Raw genomic sequence first — 22,201 nt, forward strand, 5'->3', positions numbered from 1 at the left:
CACTCAGTTCATGCTTCCCCACTGAAATGCAAAGCTTTCAGCAGCAAGGAGTGGCTGGGTGTCAGAAGCTCTTTAGTCAATGTGTATGTTTTAACCAGTAAATGTTACTGCCTGGATCATCTAGGGAACGCTAATGGTTTCAGCTGATCTCTATAGGGTTTCATTTAAAAGCAGCTAAGCCAATTGCTTTGAACAAGTATTTGAAATGAGATGTCAGCACAGAGGACTTTCTTATATCAGCACAGTGGCAAAAGCTGGGTGATGGGCTTTCTGGTGCATCCAGGGACAGCGAGGTGATGGGCTGCAGCTGCGGGGAGGCTTCTTGGATGCATTGGGCAGGGACAGGCAGCATCAGAAGGAACAGCACTGCCAAATACTTCTCACAGCTAGTCTGGTGCAACCCAGGCTCCTTGGCAGAGAGCTGCAGAAGCAGAGCAAGAGTCTGAGGACAGCACTTACCCAGATGGCCACATCTCTGTCTCGCCAGAGTCCCTATGTTGTCCCTATGATGTGACATTGATATAATTAGACCTGTCACTTTCCACTCAGTGTAGAGCTTACCCCTCAACTCGCTGCTGGACTACAGATGCTGGGGCATTGCTCCTGCAGCGCAAAATGTCCCAGCTGATACCGCATTGCTGTTCAAGGCTGATTTCTCCTGACCACATGGTCCTGGCTGCTGGATCTTTTGCTTCTGCCATCCTTGGTTGCTCTCCACAAGGGCTGAAGGCAAAATGGCCTTCCAAGAGCCTACAGCATCAGGATCCCACTGGGGAGGAAGTATGAGAGGTGCCACTGAATAGAAAAGATGATGAACAGGTGCCTGTTGTGAAAAGCTCCAAATTTCCTGCACAGCCCACTGAAATTGAGAACTACTTTCAATTTAAAAAACGACAACCACCCAGGAGCTTGTTGTATCCCTGGTACAGGGGGACTGGCGTAGCAGCCTGACCAGGTGCTGACTTTGTGGCAGCACTGAGGATTGTCTCCCTGGTGCTCTTACGCTGCCAGCAGTCAGACGGGAACCAGCCATGTTCCCATTGTTTCTGCAGCGTGTCCAGTGAGTGCAGCTGTTATAGTAAGCATGTACACCAAGACAGACATCTCTATTTCGTGGCACAGAAAACCACCTGGACAGCTTTTGCATGAAAGGAGATTTCCATTTACTGTTTTTCGCTCAGCCTTATTAATCACAGAGACATTTGTAAACAAAATATGACTCTACAGCAGAATGTAGGCGAAAAGTTGATTCAGACAGGAGAAAGCACACATCAGTTGTACTCATGAAACTTATTTTTCCATGTGCAAGTCCATCTTCCTCTGTTTCATTTGTTATAATAATGTTTGCCTTCCCACATACTTTTCCTACTTTTATCTCTGTTTACAATCTCTTTTCTCATGAACTCTCTTTCTTGCTTAAGAAAAATACCAAACAAAATACTTCTCTGGGTTCCTCTTTATTCCTTCCCATTTTGGTTTCACAGTGGGCTCTCTCAGGACGTGTTCTAGAGGGTTAGTTCTTTACGAAACATTGATAAATGTCAGGTAAACTCAGTACACTACACCGTCATCTTAAGGCTCCTGTCCTATGTTGCTAACACATGCCTTTTGCATGGGCAATAGAATCGGAGGTTTTCACAGCACAAGTGTAAGTGAAGCACTACAACATTAGCAAGGATTGTGCTACAATTAAACCCGTTGGAAGAAGGAGCAGGAAAGTTGGCAGGATATATAGGTGGAGTCGTCTCTCTCTCTCTCTCTCTCTCTCTCTCTCTCTCCTTATTAAGTGACCTGATCTATGGGAGATATAATTTCATGGGCAGACTACAGCAGAAAATGGCATGGGGCATGGAAAATGCCTCCATCCTGTGGCTACAGCACCTTCTACCCCAGCAAAATTCCCCCCTTTGCCCACACCTCTCCTTGGATCCAGAGACTCCATTGACTTGGGAAGGGCCATGGTTCTTCTCTGTGCTGTTGTTTTGCTGGGAGGAAAACAACTTCTACTGTGGGAGGTACTGAGGATACAAAAATGCAGTCTGATGCCTGTGCCTCCCAGCTGCTGGCACGTACAGTAACTGCAGGTAGCACTGCCTCTACTCTGGGAAGCAAGCAAGGACAAAAGCAGAGGCAAGTGAGACTGGGTCGTGCAGACCAAAGCTTGGCCAGCTGCACAAGGCAGTGCAGAACATGGCACTAGCATAGTTATCACAGATGCGACGATACCTTTGCCTCCTAGTAATTTCGGTGTCATTAGGTGCTGCTTATAATGGGAAATCATTATTTTACTGTGGTTCTGGTATGTTGTCCATAATTAGCGTGCAGTCCTTTAATGCTAATTATCTTAAGTATTAATTCCTTAAACATCAATTAAAAAAATCACGTGAAAATTTACTTCTTCCTCAAACGAATCGTGAGTTAACATGGGGGTATTTACAATGTACTACTTAGACTTGCTTAATTAGTTAATCTCTGTAAAGGGGTTTCAAATGTGTGAAGAGCTACCAAACTGCTAAGTGCATTATCTTCAATTAATTTTGTGCAACTACATCTTCACTACCAAGAGGGTCTTTAGAGTGCTGAGGAAAAGGAGACATTGCTTCTAATTTTAAAAGTAACTAATAAAAAAAAGAATTAATTGAAAGATGATTTGACATGGTGGGAATAAGGGTGAACGTACCATTTCTTCTGTTTCAGCCAGACCTGAATATGAAAGATTCATCGTTCATATCCCTCCTCTGCCTTTGCTGGTCTCTGGTTTCTTTGCTTCCATCTTCCCCTGGTCTTAATCCTCTCTCTCACTGAATATTAACCTTCTCTCTTCCAAATTTTATATTACCGTAGCCAAAAAAATTTTTAAAAAATTAAAGAGCAGCGAATCACAACAAAACAGCCTTCAAACTGTGGAGTCACTGAAGTTACACCCTCATACCAACCCAATAATAAGGTAGCTTGTTCCAAAAGAAGCCTCATGGACTTAACTTCAAAAGGAGATGCTAAAGGCCCAGAACAGAGCTCCTGCAAGAGAACAGGGCCAAGCCCAGCCCAGGAAGTCATATGGTATCTCTCCATTTCCTGAACCACCCTGGTAGCCAATGGAGATAAGCTCTTAACGTGTCTTTCAAAGTTTTCTATTCTATTTAAAGCTTATATGCCTTGTTAATTATTCTCATTTTACTTCACCCATTAATAATCTGCTTTTGGTGGAGTTCTCTCAAAAATTTGAATATGGGCGCTTTCTGCTAATACTCTGTCTAGCTGGCAGCTTTATTTAGGCCAGTTACATTGAATTGGACTTTACCAAGAACCTATTCCCGGGATTATTTTTCTCCCACTGGGACTAACAAAAGATAAGAACATTTTTCTTGATCAGTCTGATTTGTTTTTAGAGTTTTCACTTGCCTTTTCTTTCTTTCCCAAGAATGATAAATCATCACTTCCTTGCTGACTGCCGAGGTCTAACATGTTGTGAAAAATTCAGGCAGCTTGTTTAATATCAACTTGCCTGAGCAGTGGTTATGCAGCAGTGTCTCCTTCACAGGGTTTGGATCATTTTTAATGTTCATTTGCAGTATATTTGTATCACATCTGGGCATTCACTCAGCAATGATTTGAAAACCTATTCATTTAACTTATTTCATCCAAAAGAAACTGGAACAGAAAACAGACTATTTGATGGCCACAACTTTATTCTTTGCATACTGTAAAGTAACAGCTTAACCTGTTGGATGAGGCATTCCACTAGCAAGTCAGAGTTGTGTACACAGTGATCCTGAACACCCCATGTTCTCAGGGAAAGAACTTCTGCCACCAAACCAGAAAAACCTCTTCCCTCCAACCTCTCCCCAATTCAGTTTAACAAAAGGAACCAGTGAGGGATATTCATTGTTATCCGATCCAGTGGATATTGATTTAGCTGAAGGACCTGACGTGCTCTAACCAGGATGTCTAACAGAAGTGGAGGTACTCAGAGAGCAGCTTGAAAACGGGACAAGTTGTTGTTATAGGGTGCAAAAAGAAGAGCAGAAGAAGCAAATAAAGCAGGTTCTCACCCTCCCATACCTTCACCACTGGTTTGTTTGTACAAAAGCTTACAGGATCCTTTCCCTTCATCTGGTGTATCCATACAGTCCACACCCACAGAAAGTACTACAGGGGTCAGCCAGAAACTATTTAGAAAAGTCAAGGTTGCCTTGCACCTCAACCTAAGGCCCCCTCGCTCTCCTGCCCTACCTGTCGGATTAATGTGATTACCAATGACCATTTAATTCACCTGGGTGTTCCTCCTGCCTCTGAAAGAAAGGTGAAATGGAGCCTGAAGAGACTATGAGTGCTACCAGACCCAAAAGGAAGGGGTAGGGCTACCTGAGTACTGAAGCCTGACTTGTCTGAGGTGCGTTTCCACAGAACAAACCTAATTGCAGGAAGGTATCCATACTTAGCCAAAGAAGTGACAGGGCAGGGAGGATCCAGCAAGGTCTCAATGAACAGTCCAGGATTTTTGCTCCCTCCCCTTCATGGATGTGAAAAATAGGGGAAAAAATTCCTATCCTCTTCAGAGGGTTCCCTTTCATACCAACATTTCAAAAGATCAATTGCCAATAAATTAAGACAAAACCAAAAACACCGTATGTCCTGGGGAAGATGCACTCCCTCTCTGTCCCTGTCATGTCAGAAGAGCAGCTCCAGTATGGCCCTCTGGGGCATACTGTGCCCTCACAGGGGCACCGGTGTGACATAGTTGGCAGGGAAGAGACCCAGTTCCCCACGCAGACGTCCTTTCCACCATGATGGATTGGAGCTGTCCAGGACCTCTAAGATGTCTCCACTGCGGAAGCCCAGCTCATCATGCTCCACAGCATCGAAGTCGTACAAGGCACGGACCCATAGTGTTCGCTGGAAAGGAGACAGAGACAGGCAGGAAAAAATGAGCCAGAACTCTTAAAGATCATCTTCCTGTCACCCCTTTTATGCCCCAGTACATATGTTCACTAAGGGAGGACAAACAATGCTGAATTTGAGACCATCTTGCAATTAAACCAGGAAGTGGCCAAGATGCCAAGAAGGAGGGACCAATTTACTGGGACACACAATGGATGGTGCTTGGGTTCTCAGCACCCTCAGTATATTTGTGGGTATTTGCACCATAAGGTGAAAAGTCAGACTGAGAGCAGATCTTTAGGAAACCATGTTCACATGGCTCTGTCTTCTCCACCCTGTAAGATCAGCCATGGTAGCCATGTTTGAAGCCAGTTATGGGAGCACAGAGAAGGGCTCCTGCCTGAGTCCTGCTGGGCGGTACACTATAAGGGAATGGCTCTAGGAAGGTGAGCTGGTGCGGGTACGGATATAGAGATGTGTCTTTGGCCAGCAAAGGACTATGAGGGATACATCAAGAGAGCCAGCACACTGGCGAGTCTAGTGAACATTGTAAAGAATGATACTTGCTCTTTCAGGCATTTCTGGGGCATAGGGGAGGGTCTTAAACCTTCTTTGGACTCTCCCCAAGGTCAGTCCCCTGAGACAAAAAGGATTTAGGAACTGTTTGGGTGTATCAGTTTATTTTGGATTTGCACTTTAACGAGCACTACGGTCAGATTTTTTTCTTATGAGAACTTCATCGTAAGAGACTTTGCAGTCAATCTCCCATTTTGACCGGAAATCAGTTTTTAATGGGCTTCTTTTCTCAGAAATTGTTGGCACCCACACCACTGGGCACGGACAATTTGGGAGGTATATTTTGTGGGCACAAATGGAGAGATCTGTTTGAAGACAGACTAACTTTTGCTAAATCTTCCATTCAGAGCCCTGCTTAGACATGGCTCCTAGTTATTTGGCTGGACATATAGACCTTCCTATAATTGGATTTGTGGCTTCTAGATCACTGATGGGGTGTGGCAGGAAAGGGCATGTTGTTATTCATTGCCACAGCCTCTAAGGGATAAAAGCCTTTTATTTTGAGCTGGATTATAATAAATAATGGGGCTTTTGCCAAAAGAAGACATGTCCCTGTTTCCCAGTTCATTCCAAATATCCTAATCCAATCTGTCCTCTTTCTCTCACACTTGAGAAAGGTCTGCTGTCCTTCCCTACTCTCCTTGGATCTAGGATCTCTGGTTGTTCTGAGCTAAGCTGTACATTTCCTCAAGGAAGAGGAGCGTGCCTTAGGTCACACTCCTAGGAGGTGATGGAGAAATACTTTGGAGTTGGCAGTGGAATCATGGGCTGAGGCAGAGAAAGACACCATGCTCTAATTAGCATGCATTCACAGTGGGAATTTGCAGAGCAGGTGGTTACTTAGGTCAACTGCCAGGTATGGATACAAGTAGGGGAACAGTCTGAGATGTCTGCAGAGACATATCTGCATCATGCCCACATCCACTGTGCTAAGAGGCTCTGACAGATAAGGGTGACAGGTAGGTGAATCCCACTTTGATGGCATAGTAGGTCCGAGAGGACATGCCACGTGCAGACAAGTAGAACTGAGTGATGACAGGTCTTCTCAGGACTGAAGCAAAAAGTAGTGGAAGAGAGAGTGTGACTACAAGTGCACTGCAGGACAGAAGGAGCACTGTAGCATGGCACACTATCATGAGGCAACTCTCCATAAGACTTAAAAAGAGTACTGTACATCTAGCTACTGTGCTTAGGAAGGCCTCGCTGTGGTGGCAAAGATACTTGATAGTCCCTTGCATCAGCGGACATGAAGCCCTTCTAGGAAAGATCATTATGTTTTCGGAAATGTCTTCTGCTGGACTGGACCCATGCTTGATCCAAACCCATGGGTGAGCTTGGGCTCATTCACAATGCCTATTTTGTTGAGCTCATGCTAAGTTCCCTCTTCTACTAAGTCTTCATGTTAACTAAGACTGGCCTTGAGAGCAGTCCTAGAACTACTCATATAACACTGTAGTCCTACCCTCAGAGTGCCCCAGAAGCAGATTCAAGTGGCTGGGATAGAGTCTTGAGACTCAGAAACATCTTCTAAGATATGTCCTGACAGGCTTAATACACTATTCCTCATGCAACCTCTGTGCAGGTGACATTGCCCAGACTGCTTGGCCATTGCTAAGGGACCCATTGAGTTGGGCAGATGGGGCCTTCCAGGTACATCACCTACCGGTGTCTGCTGGTGCAGTGGGTCTGTGTGTCTCCGTTGCATAGCTGCTGCACTTCCTTGGCCGTGATCCCTTAGTCCATGCAGCCCATCTTTCCTGTCCAGACTCCCACAATATCTATCCTAGAAAGAAAACAGCAAGAGAAAAGTCATGTATATGCTGAGATGTATAAATGAGGGGCTTTAAGAGTCATTGGTGGCCAGGGAGTCAGGGTCCAACCCTCAAGTAAATCATCTTAGATGTCTGCTTCCAATACAGTGCTGCAGTCCTACAAGCAATGCCCCTCATGGAAGAGGTTACCTTAGACTGTTCTATTTTGGATTTTTCTTCTTAGAAGTTGAAAGTTGACTGTCCTCAGCTGTGTTCCACAGCTGCTGGAAGATGTGGTCAGAGAGGGGCTTTTTTGGCCTCTGGGACTTTTGGAGAAAACCTAAGGCTGTTCTAACTCACAGGTGAAAAGCCATGCTTGCCAAGGGGACTTTTGCCAATCTGGAGTTATTATGCCCCAGTCCTGCCCACTCCTTGCTCTTACTCTGTCCCATATGCTGGTGGAATGGCAGTGATGCTGATGCAGCTGACTGTATATCTGAGGACTCACTACTTTACTTTTTCATGGGCTGCTCCATGCTGTAAAGGGCAAGGAGCAAGCCTGAGAATCCAGTAGCCCAATTAATCAAAGAAGAAAGAGTCAAAATCAGGTTCAAAGAAAAGAAGCCATATGACCACATATCTGAAGTCATATCAACACAAATCAGTCCAGACAGATGGAGAGAGGAAGTAGGCAACATCTAGGGAGCAAGTTCTCTTTTGTCTGCACAGCTGAGAGGTGCTGAGTGTCTTCATCCCTCCAGGCCCTTAGTGCATGCACTAAGCTTTTTTTATGATAAAGGTCTGACAGAATCTGTTATCATGTTAGCTCAGGTTGCAGCAGTACTTCAGTGACACAGGGTCTGATCAGTTGTGTCAATAGAGGGGAGGAAGAACAACAGCTTGTGCTTGCTGTTGCTTGTAAACAGCTTTCATCCTCACGCTCTTGCTGCTTCCTTTCTTGCACCTACTCTTCCAAAACCTCCCTTGGTCTCACTTGCACCTTTGTCAGCCTAAAAGGTTGCTGAGGCTGCATGAGACTGGAGCACAATTTGCACCCCACCTGTCCCTGCCAGAAAGTGAGTGAACTCAATCTGGCTTTGCAGCTGCAAGACTTACTATGTGGATGGTTCACTCCTATGAGTGTTTCTGCTCCATATCGAATGTGACTCATGCATAGACTGTGCTCCAAAGAGTGCAGGCCCTCAGCTTTGTGAGAAGCTGTATTAGTCCATCAGCAGTCCTCTGACAGGCAACACTGCTTGTCTGATGAGAGAATAGCCATTTCATGATTATCCCTGGCCTTGCTATCGTAAAGTATCCCTGAGTAGTATAGAGTAGTATAGTAGAGTAGTATAGTATCCCTGGCCTTGCTATATATAGAACTTGCATGAGTTCTCATGCCTTAAGGGACATGGCTTTGGATTTCTTCCCTTCAGCAGGACAAATCCTCTCCTTGGATGATGCTACACTGTCTCTAGCTAGAGACATGAGCCAACCCCAGGAAAACTATTTCCCCCCAAATTAATCAGGAAGAACTCTGAAGATAGCACCAAGTACTGCTGTTGTCCTCTCCATTCCTATGCAAGCAAAGGAGTAAAGAAGCCTCACATATCAGGTATGCAACATGATGAAAGAATGCAGAGAGGGTACAGATTAGGGAGGAGGAGAAGGAATGTTCTGAAGGAAACCAAACTCTCCTAGGCTTACCATAGTCATTTCTCATCCCTGTGTTGTGTTTTGTGGTGCTGAATGTCAGTAGCATAACTCAGAAAAAAGAAACAGGCAGCAAGGTTTCATTTGTTCTACAGACTAGAGAGGAGTTCCTGAAACCATATATATCTGTGTGATGTATGTGTGTGTGTGTGCGCGCACAAGATCTGGGAGTGTTTTTCTGCACTCTCACTGGATGATACTTTATGTCCTTTCCTAAGCAAAGCAAGTACATGACACCATTCCTTGTTTTCCAGTTTTTGGGATGGGGCTCAAGAAACTCTCTAGGAGTACTCCCAGGTTCCCAGTGAAAGGGCCACTGTACACTGACTTCTATTTTTTGCTGGTTTCTCAATCAGTCACGGATCACAGAACTAAATGAAAAGCCTACATATTTATTACACATCAAAAGAGCTCCCCAGGCCAACACCATCATCGCTGCTACTCCCATACGAAGACCTAACTGACTCTGCCTCCTAAAGCAGGTTCAGGGTAGCAGATTTTTGACAAAGTGACTGTTTACTCACTACCAAGCAATCAAGGTCAATGTTTCATGTCCCTGGGCTTGATGTCCCAGCCCCTCATTCCTGGTAGTACCTGTTGCTGCTGCAGTATGGGAATGGGATGCTCTACGTATCTCTTGGCTATAGAAGAATGATCTTCTCCAGCTGCTCCACCCAGGTGGAATCCTTCCCGGCCCATCCATTCCAGACTCCCACCACGCCTCTCCTGATGGAAGAAAGAGCACAAGAATGAGGTCAGGTTTTGCTTCCCACCACATCCTTGATTGAAGCTTAGCAATCGTTGCACTACCCTTCACCTTGGAGGCTCTTCCAAGGGAAAGCTCCTCCCCCTCTGAACAGAAGGACAAATTGAGAATCCCATATTTTAGATCTTTGTCATAGCCATTCCCCATCTGAAGAGTAGGTAGTAATGGGAGGTGCTGGGCTGAAAATGTGGCCACTGATGTGAGGACACAGGAGCCAAGCTCTTTTTAGAAATACTGCCCTTAGACTTCATTTGTCTCTGCACTGAAATCTGTATATCACTATCATTTTATCATATGGCTATAGCATCTAGAAATTTGAATTGTGAACAGAAACCCCACTGTGACGAGTGCTAAACATACCCTGCTGAGCCCATCACCATAACAAATGTACAGTGTTTGCCAAAGCAAACTTGACTCCTGTTCTTTCATTTGCCTGTCTGCATCTTGGAGCAAATGCTGTTCTCTTTCTCTTCCTGCTCACAGTCAGCCCAAACAGGTTGTTTTACTGATATACATGCATACAGTCTTCCTTTCTCCTTCCCCAGAAAATTCTTTGCTGTGATCTCTCTCTCATAGGTCCCATAGCCTCTATTTTGTACCTTACTAGTGCATTTTTAAAGCTCTGTGTAAGCAGTCTAGAAGGAGACAACAACATAAGCCCCTTCTTCAGACAGAAAAATATATCATCTCTCTTTTGGAGCCAGCAAGAATGACCCACATACAGCCTCTAAAACTTTACTGCTGCAGTGATCTAGTGACGTACTTTCTGCCTTGCCTCTACCTGCACATCCTGGTAATTTAATACCAGAATCCGTTTCCCAGTAAAGCAGGACTTTGGTTACTGCAGTGACCAGGCATGTTCACTCCCAGTACGTGCATGCAATGCATAGCAGTCTCTACTATGTCATTTGCTTGCTCCCCTGGCACAAAACCAGGCATTCATTGGACTGGGATTTCCCTGTCTTCTCAAACATCTACTACATCTTCCCTGAATGTACAGCTTGTTTCCATATCTGCTATGTTCTTCTGAGCAGTACTTTTCAGATCCTACCAGCCACTGCTCCAGGTTCTGCCCTCGGTTCCTCCACACTCCTTACTGTGTTCACTCGGTAACAGAAGATGGCCGATTCTTCTGAGCAGACAAACTTTCAAGTGTAATAACAGCTGCACTCTGGGTGCGTTCAAGGACACTAGGAAACCAGACTCAAATTCTTCTCAGACACAACCTACCAGTCAGTTGGGTACCTGCCCTTATGAAATCTAGGCATTTCAGTAAGGTAAATCCTGCTTCCCTTGGATGTGTAAGGCATCTTAGAATTTCAGTTCTGGGGCCTTAGCACAGCTTTAGCAAAGCACCTCTATGCAGATCTGCAGCACTGCCTATTGGTATCCAAAACAGAATCATAAAATTCTACTCAATTATATAACTGTATGTACCACTGAATCCACTAAAAATGTATGTTGCAGTGTAGTGATGTGACTGGGTTTCCAAGGACAGACTCCCTCCCCCCGCCAAGACATTCTCATGGGCTGAATTCCTCCCACAGAAAGGTTTCTTACTGAGAAACTCCTAAGGATAGGTTGTGTTTACCTTCTCTTCTCGGCTGTTGTCCCTCAGGAAGATCTGCTTCTGCCTGGAGATGGAAGTTGTCTTGTAGTAGTCCACCAGCTTGTTTAGCGAGTGGAATTTCTCTGTCCACAAATAATAGTTACCCTTTGAATCCCTCATCACTTTGAAGTGTTGCACATCATCTTCATGCCTAGATCCAATTGGAAAAGTAAGAGATCATCAACCAGATGGCATTTTTATCTTTTTTGAAAAAGTCTTTTCCAGAAGGGTACCAAAGCTTCTTGCTTGGCCAAAATATAGACTTCTAGAAAGTAAAGCAATGGCAGTCCTTGTGTGTACTGGACCTAGATGTGGCTCTGTATTTCAAAAGACTCATCAACTTACAAACATGGAGCGCTGCAGGGCTCCTCAGTCACAAAGCACTATCAGAACAAAGCATAGGATTTAAAAACTTCTCCTTTGAAATAAAGGCCAGAGGAGCTTTGAGGGCCACAAATAGCTAATAGCTTTATTCCGTACTTTGTACAGGAGACAAAGGTGCAGTTGTAGTCTATCCACTAGCCTTTGCAGGTTCCTGTTAACATCCAGCCTGCATTGACTATAAGAGATGTGTTATACCTTTTCACACCACGGGTATCACCACTACATGCAGACATAGTCACATGAAGCCATACACTGAGTTTTATAATTGTATAGTATCTAGTGTAATATCATTAGTACTGGTCATTCTCCCTACCCAAAAGAAAAAAAAGAAGGAAAAAAAGAAGTTGCTGTTACAAGCCAAATTAACAATCTCAACCTTATACCCCTGGCTTCCCCCCTGCAACTCCCCTCCTCTTACCTCTTGCCTGATATGGACAATTCCTCTTTGCACCAGATGTGATCTGGTTTTGGTACCCACCTCCTTGCTCTGTGCAGCTCCAGGAACTCAAAACACTGGTCTCAGATGCTACATCTGCACAAATAAACTAAACGGGGACCAGGAAGGGACTGAGTGCTATCCTGGAGTGCTACAGTCACACAAGCTGTTAAAGCGTTAGTATGGTTTTGGTCTAAACCAAAAAGCCCTCCCCTAGATAGTGCTGGACCATGGTTAGGGGGACAGAGAGGACCAGGAACTGTTTGCAGTGAGTACTGAATACAGCTGTTCTGTTCTGTGGGCTGAAGAGGGTTTAGCCATATGGATCTGAGCTCTGCCACATTGCTTGACCTCAGGGCCAGAGAAAGAGCCTGCCTGTACTTAGTTTATTGGTGTTTATTGGTGTAGATGTAACCAGAATGTTTTCCTGCGTTCCTCCCAGATACTTTTTGAGCTCCCTGAATCAGAAAGTGCACACTGCTTGGAAAAGACACTGCTAACCGCTACTCTAATTTAAAACTGGTTATCAATTGTTTGACTGAAAATTGGGAAACCAACCATCATTTAAGAGCTCTGCTTTGAAGCAAACGCCCCGAGAAGGGCTGGGGTGCAATAAGTTGCTGAAATGCAGCTGGGCTGCAAGCAACTAAAAGCCATTCCTGTCCAATGGCTGTTCAGTGACCTGTGGGAAATAAGTTAACAGTGTAATAGTCATCTCTTAGTGGGTAGTAGTGGAATTCTTGGATTTGGTAACCAGAGCTGTCAGGGAATTAAAACAAATGGAAGGCACATGTTTTGCATGGTGGGAGACATCCCATGTACCACTCTGCTTTGCTGCAGCTCTTTCAGAGAAGTAGGTCACCAGGAGATGCAGCTTTGGAATGGGGCATTCACTGTGTCACTTGAAAAGAGGCAGAAACATTTGGGAATCAGATGCCTAATTTGTTCTCATTCACAATACAGCAGCACTGCCAGTGACTGGCAGCATGCAAACTTCCCAAGAGGCTACGTCACATTAGGAATTCTGTCAAGAGAAGGCTAGAGACACCATTAAACAGGAAAAGAAGCAGGAAAATGCTGTGAGAAGCAGATACCTGACAGAGATGGAGAAGTCACCGTGAGAGTTCTGACTGGCTCGGACGATGAAGGAGCCAACTCCTTTGCTCATGAGGATGTTCTCTGCTTCGTGGCGGGATATTCTCTCATCAAACCACCTGTCAAGTGGGAAAAATCATGGAGACATGAATAAGGAAGGTGAATTAAGGTAAGGAACAAAAAAGTTGAGGGTAGGGAGAATGTGAATAAGCAGGGTGGAAGAAAGCCAAAACAAAAGGATCACAGGAACCCACATGCCTACTCCCAGTGGCCATCTACATGCTAAGGTACAGGGTTTTGATGGGTGCAGACCGTTTTCTTTGAGCAGTAAAAGCACGTAGATGCAAAGAGAACAATGTAAGCTTTGGCCTGCTAAGAAGCAACACAACTGAAACTGTAATTACAGACACAGTACAGTAAGGTTAGTCAAAGAAATTTTAAATTACAAATGTGTATGTATACATATATACACACATCACTCTCAGACATATACATGAAATTGCTTTTGGTAAACTGATTGAAAATTACTAGACTGTGATGGATATATTGCAAGGGACACACATAAATTTCTAGCAGAAGAAAGCCATGAAAGTTTTAGTACTAATAAACTGGTTCCTGCAAGAGTTATAATACCACAAAATCACAGAAACACAGAATACGTAAGCGCATTTATGTAAATTTAGCCAGGCATAACAAACGATAGTATAAGGCACTGGACTAATAATGAGAAAGTCACCATAAATAGTAAAATAATACAGTGTCAATAGGAATTTTTCAGTAGAGAAAAAAATCATTATGTACACTCATATATGTCCACTCCACAGCTAATAAGATATACAATCTGAGTATTCTGCTTTTACGTAATGCTTAATTGCCTGTATTGCATTTAAATTAAGAACTGATAGTTTCATAAGCTCTGTCATTTCCACTTTTGAGTTTCGTTATACTTCTCCTTACTATCATCACAGTTTAGGTATCATTAGCAAAGGGAAATCAGACTTTAATCAGCATTGGTAACTGGTCTCAATGATTACCTGACAAGACAAAGATGGGAAAAAACAGCCCATCAAAAATAGGAGACAGCTTTCTTCCCTACATCTGGTTCTAGCATCTGGCCTGAACTGCTTCAAAGTGCAGACCTGCTACTCTTAGAAAGGCGTTAAAGCAGAAATATTTCTTCACAGCTCTTGCACAGAGAAAGAATCATGAGAAAAATGTGTGTGAAAAAAGAAGCTGCTAGTGTCCCTGCGTGGTGCCACAGCCCCATGAAAGAGTGAACAAGAACAACTGACTGCAAGATCTCATCCCCCTGAGGCCCAAAAGTACAAGCTCATATTTGCACGGCAAACTCATAATGTCCTTCAGCTCAGCCAAGCAGGCCGGCTTGTGTCCAAAAGGCCAGTAAGTGCCATCTCCAAAGGGGACAGTGGCACTTATTTGTACCCACAAAATCAGTGTACACTCCCAGTTTGCCTGCTCAGAGCCCCAGTGTGTTACAGCTAGCAGTACTGAGCTTGGTGCATGCTCTGCCTGTTCTCTCCTGAAGTGCTGCAGCACTTTTTCAAAAGAGGAGAATTAAAGGGGCTTTAGGGAGCGTTTCTGCCAACTGAAAGGAAAAGGTTGTAAAAATGCCATGCATCGTCATATTTATGGCACAGGGCCGGACAGCACATTTAACATGCATTTAAACACCTATCAGTCCTTTCTGAAAGTGCAGTGCCATCTACTCAGTGGGAAGAGAGAAATGGAGGTATGCCTGTCCTCTGACGGATCTATGTTTGGGTGTGCAGTCACGAAGCGTGGAGAAGGGCGTGTGTGTGTGTGCGTGTCTGCATGTGTGTGGGAGCAGGGTGGCATGTCTGGTCTATCATCTCTGTCAATCCATGAGTAACACCAGCTGTCACACTGCATGTAGCGTTGCACTGACCTCTAGTGTACCGAGAGAAACTCACACACGCTTCGCGGGGGGAGGGAACACGGATGGCGGGGGGGGGAGAAGGCAGTTAATGTAGTTAAGAGGCGGGGGGGAGGGAATTACATTCTTATAATTCATTTTCAGAGAGATCTCTTGCTCTTCCCTTATGTGCTCAGCCTCTGTCTCTGTTGCCAAGACTTCACATCATGACTATTCTCCTTCTGTCCGAAGAGATCTAAATGCAGTTCCTGCCACATTGTGCTCGTTTTGGCTGGGACAGAGTTAATTTTCTTCAGAGTAGCTAGTATGGGGCTATGTTTTGGATTTGTGCTGAAAACAGTGTTGATAATTCAGGGATGTTTTAGTTACTGCTGAGCAGTGCTTACAGAGTCAAGGCCTTTTCTGCTTCTCACACCACCCCACCAGCGAGTAGGCTGGGGGTGCCAAGAAGCTGGGAGGGGACACAGCTGGGACAGCTGTCCCCAAATGACCAAAGGGATATTCCATACCATATGATGTCATGCTCAGCATATAAAGCCGGGGGAAGAAGAAGGAAGGGGGGGGGACGTTAGGAGTGATGGCGTTTGTCTTCCCAAGTAACCATTACGCGTGATGGAGCCCTGCTTTCCTGGGGATGGCTGAACACCTGCCTGCCCACGGGAAGCAGTGAATGGATTCCTTGTTTTGCTTTGCTTGCGTATGCGGCTTTTGCTTTACCTATTAAACTGTCTTCATCTCAACCCACGAGTTTTCTCACTTTAACCCTCCCGATTCTCTCCCCCATCCCACGGCGGGGGGGAATGAGCAAGTGGCTGTGTGGTGCTTACTTGCCAGCTGGGGTTAAACCCTGACACACATCCCAGTGCCACCCCTCTGAGCAACAGTAACAAAAGAGTCACTTGGGAGTGATAGAGCGCATTGAGAACCATTTAGCTCTGAAAGAACACAGGACGCTTCAGGGTAGAAATAAGGTATGCTGGCAGAACTACGTATAGCGTTATGGCAATCCTTGCCAGCCTTAAATTGTAGCATGTTATAACCAATGCTTCCTCTGTCATGTCTTCCTTTGTGCATGCACACACACATGCTCTTAACAGCACTGTGGGGAAACGTGCAATGGTGGTGCACACAGTTTCCATGATACTTACGGGGGAACGTGAAAATCAATGAAGTTCTTAGGAACGTAGCCCTCTTGACTTCTGAGCTCAGCCTTGTACCACTCTTCCTGGGAGCTCAAAACCTGCAATGGAGAGATGGATGGAATAAACATGCCTCCCGAGAAAGGCAAAAGTAACCAAGATTCTGGCAGAAACCCAGAATTCCTTGTAAGAATAGAAGAGAACTCCACATATGCTCTACTTCCCACCCACCGTGCAGCAAGGTTAGTGGCTGATGGCCACTTCAGAGCAAAGAAAGCAATAAAGAAGGCCGCATAGAATTAGAGGGATTGCTTGTTAACTTTATCCCTTCATTTGAATGCCTCCAGGTGGCTGGGGATGCCATCTGTACATCTCTGATGTCTGTGAAATGGAGAAATTCAGCTCTAAAGGACTTAATAGGGGTTTAAGGAGTTCTCTCTGCTGCTTTTAATAGTTGGTACTGGGGCATCTCAGTTTCAAAGGGAGAAGAAAAAAAAAATCTGTGAAAACTCCTCTGACATGTATGGGTATGGAGGGATATACAGCTATATCTCTGTGTGTATGCATTATGACTGCACGGATGTTACCTTGTGCTCTCACATGTCATTTTGTAAGAGATTATTTAGTAAGTCTTCGGCTGCCCTGAGCTTTGCCAAGGTAGATAAAAGAAGGAGGCAAAAAGTATTTTAAAGCCACTATTACACTTAAAAGATTGTAGGATAGCAGGAAGCCAGTCCACAGTGCACAGTGGAGCAGCTTCAAGTGTGCTCACATTAATGTTGACTGTAGTGGTCCTTAGGGACTGCCCGGCTGACCAGGGACTGCCCAAATTCACTGCTCCCTGGCTGAAGGCCCCTGATATAGTCCTAAGCTAGAGGAGAGAGGACAGGGATACAACCACATTGTGATTTTACTGCAAATGTTGTGGTCTTTGGTGTTTTGTTTGACATTCCAACTCCTGGGACAGAATTCCACTTTATGAAATAGAATGTTTCTGCTCTCTCTGGTTTTGGAGAGGAGCCCGAAAGCATGAGCCATGACAGTTTTAAAAGGAAAAAGCAAGTGGAAAAGACTTAATTTAAAATCTATTGTTAACAACAATACTTGTTTTGTAAGCCAATCTCACGTTTTTGGGAGCCTAACGCACATTCTAACTGTTTGGTGTTGGCAACCGGATGTTACTGTCTCTGAGGCTGATTCGCCATTGCCTTGCCTGCCACGTAGGCCTTTTTTATGCATTTGGATACAGAAAGGTTGGGGAATAGAAAGCTGTGGAGTTCCCTGCTTGTATAGTCACTGTTTCCCCCATCCCTGGGTGCCAGATTAAGGCTCTTTTTTGCTGCTGTGGCCAACCAAAGGGGATGATAACTACTCCCTGCTCACGCTCAGGCCCTGCTCTGTTGGCAGCAAGTTTTCCAGAAAGACCCACCTGCTGGTTCTTGGTGCAGGGCTGGCAGGTTTCTCTCAGTGTGTCATCCTCTCAGAGAAGGATGTGGGGGGGGAGTGAGAGGGTGGATTTCCTCCTGTCACTGCTGGTTGAGGGCCTCATGTTTCCTGTTTTCTAATCTCTACATCAATACTGTTCATCTTATCTCCTTTATAAATCAGAAAAGGCAGCCAGCAGGTTGTGCAGGCAGCAGAAGGGGGCTCATGACAGGGTATGAATGTATGTGTGCGTATGCCAGAGGAGAGATGTTACTCAGGCTAATTTACTGTTACTACGGTTTGGGCGGCTAAGGTGTTACTTTGTTTACCTCAAGGATGCTAAAGCAAGAGGCAGTCTGACTTTTCTGGTAGTGAAGTCTCTGTGACAACTAATAATAATACTAGACAACTAATAATAATACCAGTGTGTAGTGTTATTTGACACTTTTCACCAGTAGCTTCCAATGTACTTTGAAAGGAAGCTCTAGCTTATAATGATTTTACAGGAAGGGAAACTGAGGAACAGAAGAAAAAGTAATCTGGCCAACGCCATCACCCCAGCTAGGGATTTGAAACCACAGTCTCCTGAGGAAGAAGATATCAGGTAAAGATCACAAGACAGTAGGGACATAGGGACTGCTCTTGACCTAAGGAAGAATTAGGAATGAAAATGTTCATCTACACTGAAGAGAGGCAGTGATTTCTCCAGAACCTTCTCATAGCTCTCTGGAAAAACATGGTATTTGATCTTAATGAGTTCTGGGTGCCATTAGCTTTGTGTAAGCTTCAGGAATTAAAAGGCCAATAAAATAAAAAATGGTAGTGATGGAAGAGACAAGGCTGAGACCCAATATCTGGTTATTAAGTGGAACAGCTGGGACTGTACAGGGAGATAGCGAAGGCTCCCTGGCCAAACAAGGGTTTAGATCCTATTGTTGTACAACACCCCTTTGGACAGTGGAGGAGTTAAGGCCTTAGAGAGGAGTTATACTCAGGCATTTTCAATTGAAACAGAACAGCTATGCTGGGGGCTGAGAAGTGGATAAATAATTTGGGTGGAGCAGCGTGTGGCTTCATTTGTGGGACTTTGGTAGGGTTAACAAGAACTGTTCTATCATAACACATGCAAATCAACTTTAAAGAGACTCTCACATGCTCTGTATGTATGTATACATGATTGTATATGATCAACTCTACTTCTGCCATTCCCCCACTGCTAAATTCTTGTAAGGGTGTATATATATTATTATTACCCCAGGACCTCTTAAACTCTTCCATTATGCGTGTAACAGACTGTCTCACAGACTTTCCCTCTTCTATTTGCAGTTGCCCAAAACCCCTGCGGCAACTAAGAGTAATTACTTACAGTGAAAAGTTAGATATAAGTTCTATAATGCATGATAACTATCTTTTAAACAGTTTAAGAGCTGGAAATAAGGAAGACAGCAATCTCTCTGGACCACACTCATCCTGCCTGCTTTTAGACATATTCATCCTGAACATAGTCATCCTAGACTACCTATATAGTCAACGAAAACAGACAGGACCCTCAAAATCTCTCTACCGAAGAACTGGATCTCCACCCCAGCAAAGGTACTCATCCTTCCCTGCTGACTACTGGAGGACTGTAGGGCAACTAAATCCATAGTTTATGGACCTCAAATCAAGTGAAGTGGACACATACTTAAACGACCTGGGAATTGTTTGTTGACCTATAGCAAGCCCTATGGGAGACGAGTATCCTGCATTTGTATCCCAGTTTATAGACATCTGTCTTCATCTGTTTTGTCAAGGCAAATGGGAGCACAGAAAGATCTGGCAGCACTCTCAAAAATGCTGTTTAGTCAAGCCTGGGGCTGCACTTACCTTCAGCATATCCCCAGCCTGGAAGCTCAACTCATCCTCTCCAGAAGCACTGAAATCAAACTTGGCGATGGCTTCCATACTGTGTCTTGGTGGCAGAGCAAAGCTGGAAGTATATACTTGTTAAAATCTATGAGCAGCTGGGACTGCCGAGTCTAGATTCTAGAAAGCTTATAGGCAATGCTGTGATTTGTACATGGATGAGCATGCATCAACCATTGGTAGACATTAGTTACTAGACGTGGAAAGACATTAGCAGGTAGAAGAGATGGCATGGCCAAGAGGCTATCATTAGCTCAAGTCAGTAGTTCAAACAACCCATTGTGCATGCCTGTTCCAACAGATCTCTTTCTCTGCAGCAGTCTCATGGAGAAGTTTGCACACATCACCCAAATAAGCTGGAAACAGGGAAAAACCTTCTGTATAGACCAACCACTACTCTGCCGCAGTTCCCAATAAAGCAAGTGACTCTGTCATGCAATAAAAGAATGCATTTGCCCTCTGCAGTGACTTACTCTTTATCTCAAGAGTGAGACAAATTGCGGACAAAATGAACAGCCTGCAATAAATATAATTTTTTCTTGGACAGGGGCCACAATACTGAAGGTTGAAAGAGTCTTTTCTCTGTGATGGCTTAGCATGGGTGACCATAACTTTCAGCTAGGAAAAACTGTTTGCAGAAAGGCTGTATTCCCTATTTTGGAGCAGGCAGAGAGTGAAACTGTAGCACTGACAAATTTAAGGCATGCACTTACTCTCCCTCAGTGTTGGTAACCCAGGAGCCTGAAATGTACCAGACAGCCTGCAAACCAAAGCCATCTTTTCATCAGCAGAGCAGATGTGGCAGGGGAAGTAGCAACATGAGCTTTGCTTCTTCACCACTTCCTGCTCATGTAACTCAGATGTACCCCAGCAGGACCACCTCTATAATCAAGAGAGTTACTAATTTCCCATGGCTGGCTCATGGACCCTGCAGCCCAGCAGTGAGGCTGCCAGTGACAAGACAAGAAATAGCTAGGCAGTGCCACATTAAGCAAATGCACTGCTGGTAGATGGTCTTGCAGCCCAGATTGTGAAGACCATCAGACAGCTCCAATATAGTTTTTATGGTTACTAAGCTAGGTTCGTCTGGGTACAATGATCCTGAAGCCAAAGGTTTCGTTACCTAACTTCACCTCTCACAAAAACACCCAGACTTTACAGCTTGAGAAGTGCCAGCTTGCCTGATCCAAAACATTCTTGACCAGAAAGCCCTACAAAGAAACCATATGAACAACCCTACTTAGAGGGGTATTTCTTGTCTCCTGTTAGAACTGAGACAAGATCCCCAAAATATAAAGTGCTGATACTGAGCAAGCTCCAAAATTATGCCCCTTTAAAATCAACAGGCTACTGTTACCCTGCTTCTCTGCCATACCTGCTGTAAGCTTCCTGCTTTGACACACAACCCAGGGATTTAACTACCTGTGTACCAAGGATCCAGGGCCCAGCTCTGATACAGTGCAGCTTGACTCAAACTGCTGAGAATAAGCTGGGAGAAAGTATGCACAGCAAAAATTATAGACAGAGGTGGGGCTGTTGAGACAGCACCAGCAGTAGCCCAGGGATTCAAGAGGAAAAACACAAACATGGAGAGATATAAGATCTCAGAGGAAAAACAAAACCACAGGAGGTTTAGTTGGGATAGTCAGTCTAGCTGAGGACCAGTCACGAATCATTGGGGTCACTCAGTTGACTTGTCAGTGCCATCAGTTCTGACCCAGCTGGTGGCAGATGGCAACCATGGAGGCTGACTCTTCCCTCCTGATTGATGCCTACCTCACCAGCAAAGACTCTTCAGGAGCCTTTACACAGGTGAGGAGTATGCTAATGCTTAGCCTAATATTTCATTAAATAGCTAGCTTCTGTGTGTGTTACCTGTATAAAGTAGTTATTTATTGGCTAAGTTGTGTATTTCCTGCTTGCAGAGTCCCTTTGCACTTGACTAAAGATGCCCAGATAAAGTGATCCACAAGAGGGGCTGTAATATCACTGGACATTAGTGCTGAGATTTCTGAGATTACATCTCATTTCTAACTATAAAAAGATCTTCACATGCTTCCTATTGGATTCTGTTAGCACCCTCTTTTTTGCTGCTTATAAGTGAACTTGTATTCAGGTGACTGATGTGAGCTATGCGGCACCAAGGCAAATTTTTTAGCAGTCCACAGACAGCTCTGCTCATTCAGCATGAACCCGCCCTACAGCAACTGGGGTTGTTTCAGTGTTGGGGCCTCCCATGTAGGTTGGAGTACCTAGCTCCGTTGTGATCTGCTATATGCCTGCTATTCCAGCCTGCTGCCTTAGGATTTTGTCGATGTACATCAACACTGAATTATAACACCCTATGTTTTACCAATGTACTTTATTGTCAGTCTTCTGCTTTCCAGCTATTCCAAACATTTTCACCCCCTTTTCTCTCTGTCGACTTACTGATGCTCTTTAATTCTTACTTTGGATACCCTTGGCAGATTTGCAAATATAGCGTAGGTTCGCCCTCTGATTGCCCCACTCTTATTCCAGGCATTGGTGTAACTCTGCAGATACAACTCAGGCCTGATCTGAGAACTGTCTTCTGTTCTTGCACTGACATTTTTGGAGCTTCAGTC

At 44.6% G+C, this 22,201-nt stretch overlaps 1 protein-coding gene across 1 annotated transcript in view; it reads right to left on the reverse strand.

Moving 5' to 3' along the window:
• Window positions 1-3,763: 3,763 nt before the first annotated feature.
• Window positions 3,764-22,201, reverse strand: part of GRAP2 (GRB2 related adaptor protein 2) — a 41,656-nt gene continuing 23,218 nt past the window's right edge. Inside the window, exons 2-8 of the mRNA XM_075491669.1 lie at window positions 19,557-19,659; window positions 16,275-16,366; window positions 13,211-13,330; window positions 11,279-11,447; window positions 9,516-9,647; window positions 7,121-7,240; window positions 3,764-4,896 (exon numbers count right to left, since the gene is read on the reverse strand). Coding sequence (XP_075347784.1) covers window positions 4,717-4,896; window positions 7,121-7,240; window positions 9,516-9,647; window positions 11,279-11,447; window positions 13,211-13,330; window positions 16,275-16,366; window positions 19,557-19,634 — 891 coding nt within the window. The 5' untranslated portion in view covers window positions 19,635-19,659 and the 3' untranslated portion in view covers window positions 3,764-4,716. The remainder of the gene's footprint in view (window positions 4,897-7,120; window positions 7,241-9,515; window positions 9,648-11,278; window positions 11,448-13,210; window positions 13,331-16,274; window positions 16,367-19,556; window positions 19,660-22,201) is intronic.

This window comes from Mycteria americana, chromosome 1, assembly GCF_035582795.1.
Source record: "Mycteria americana isolate JAX WOST 10 ecotype Jacksonville Zoo and Gardens chromosome 1, USCA_MyAme_1.0, whole genome shotgun sequence".
NCBI classification, from domain to species: domain Eukaryota; kingdom Metazoa; phylum Chordata; class Aves; order Ciconiiformes; family Ciconiidae; genus Mycteria; species Mycteria americana.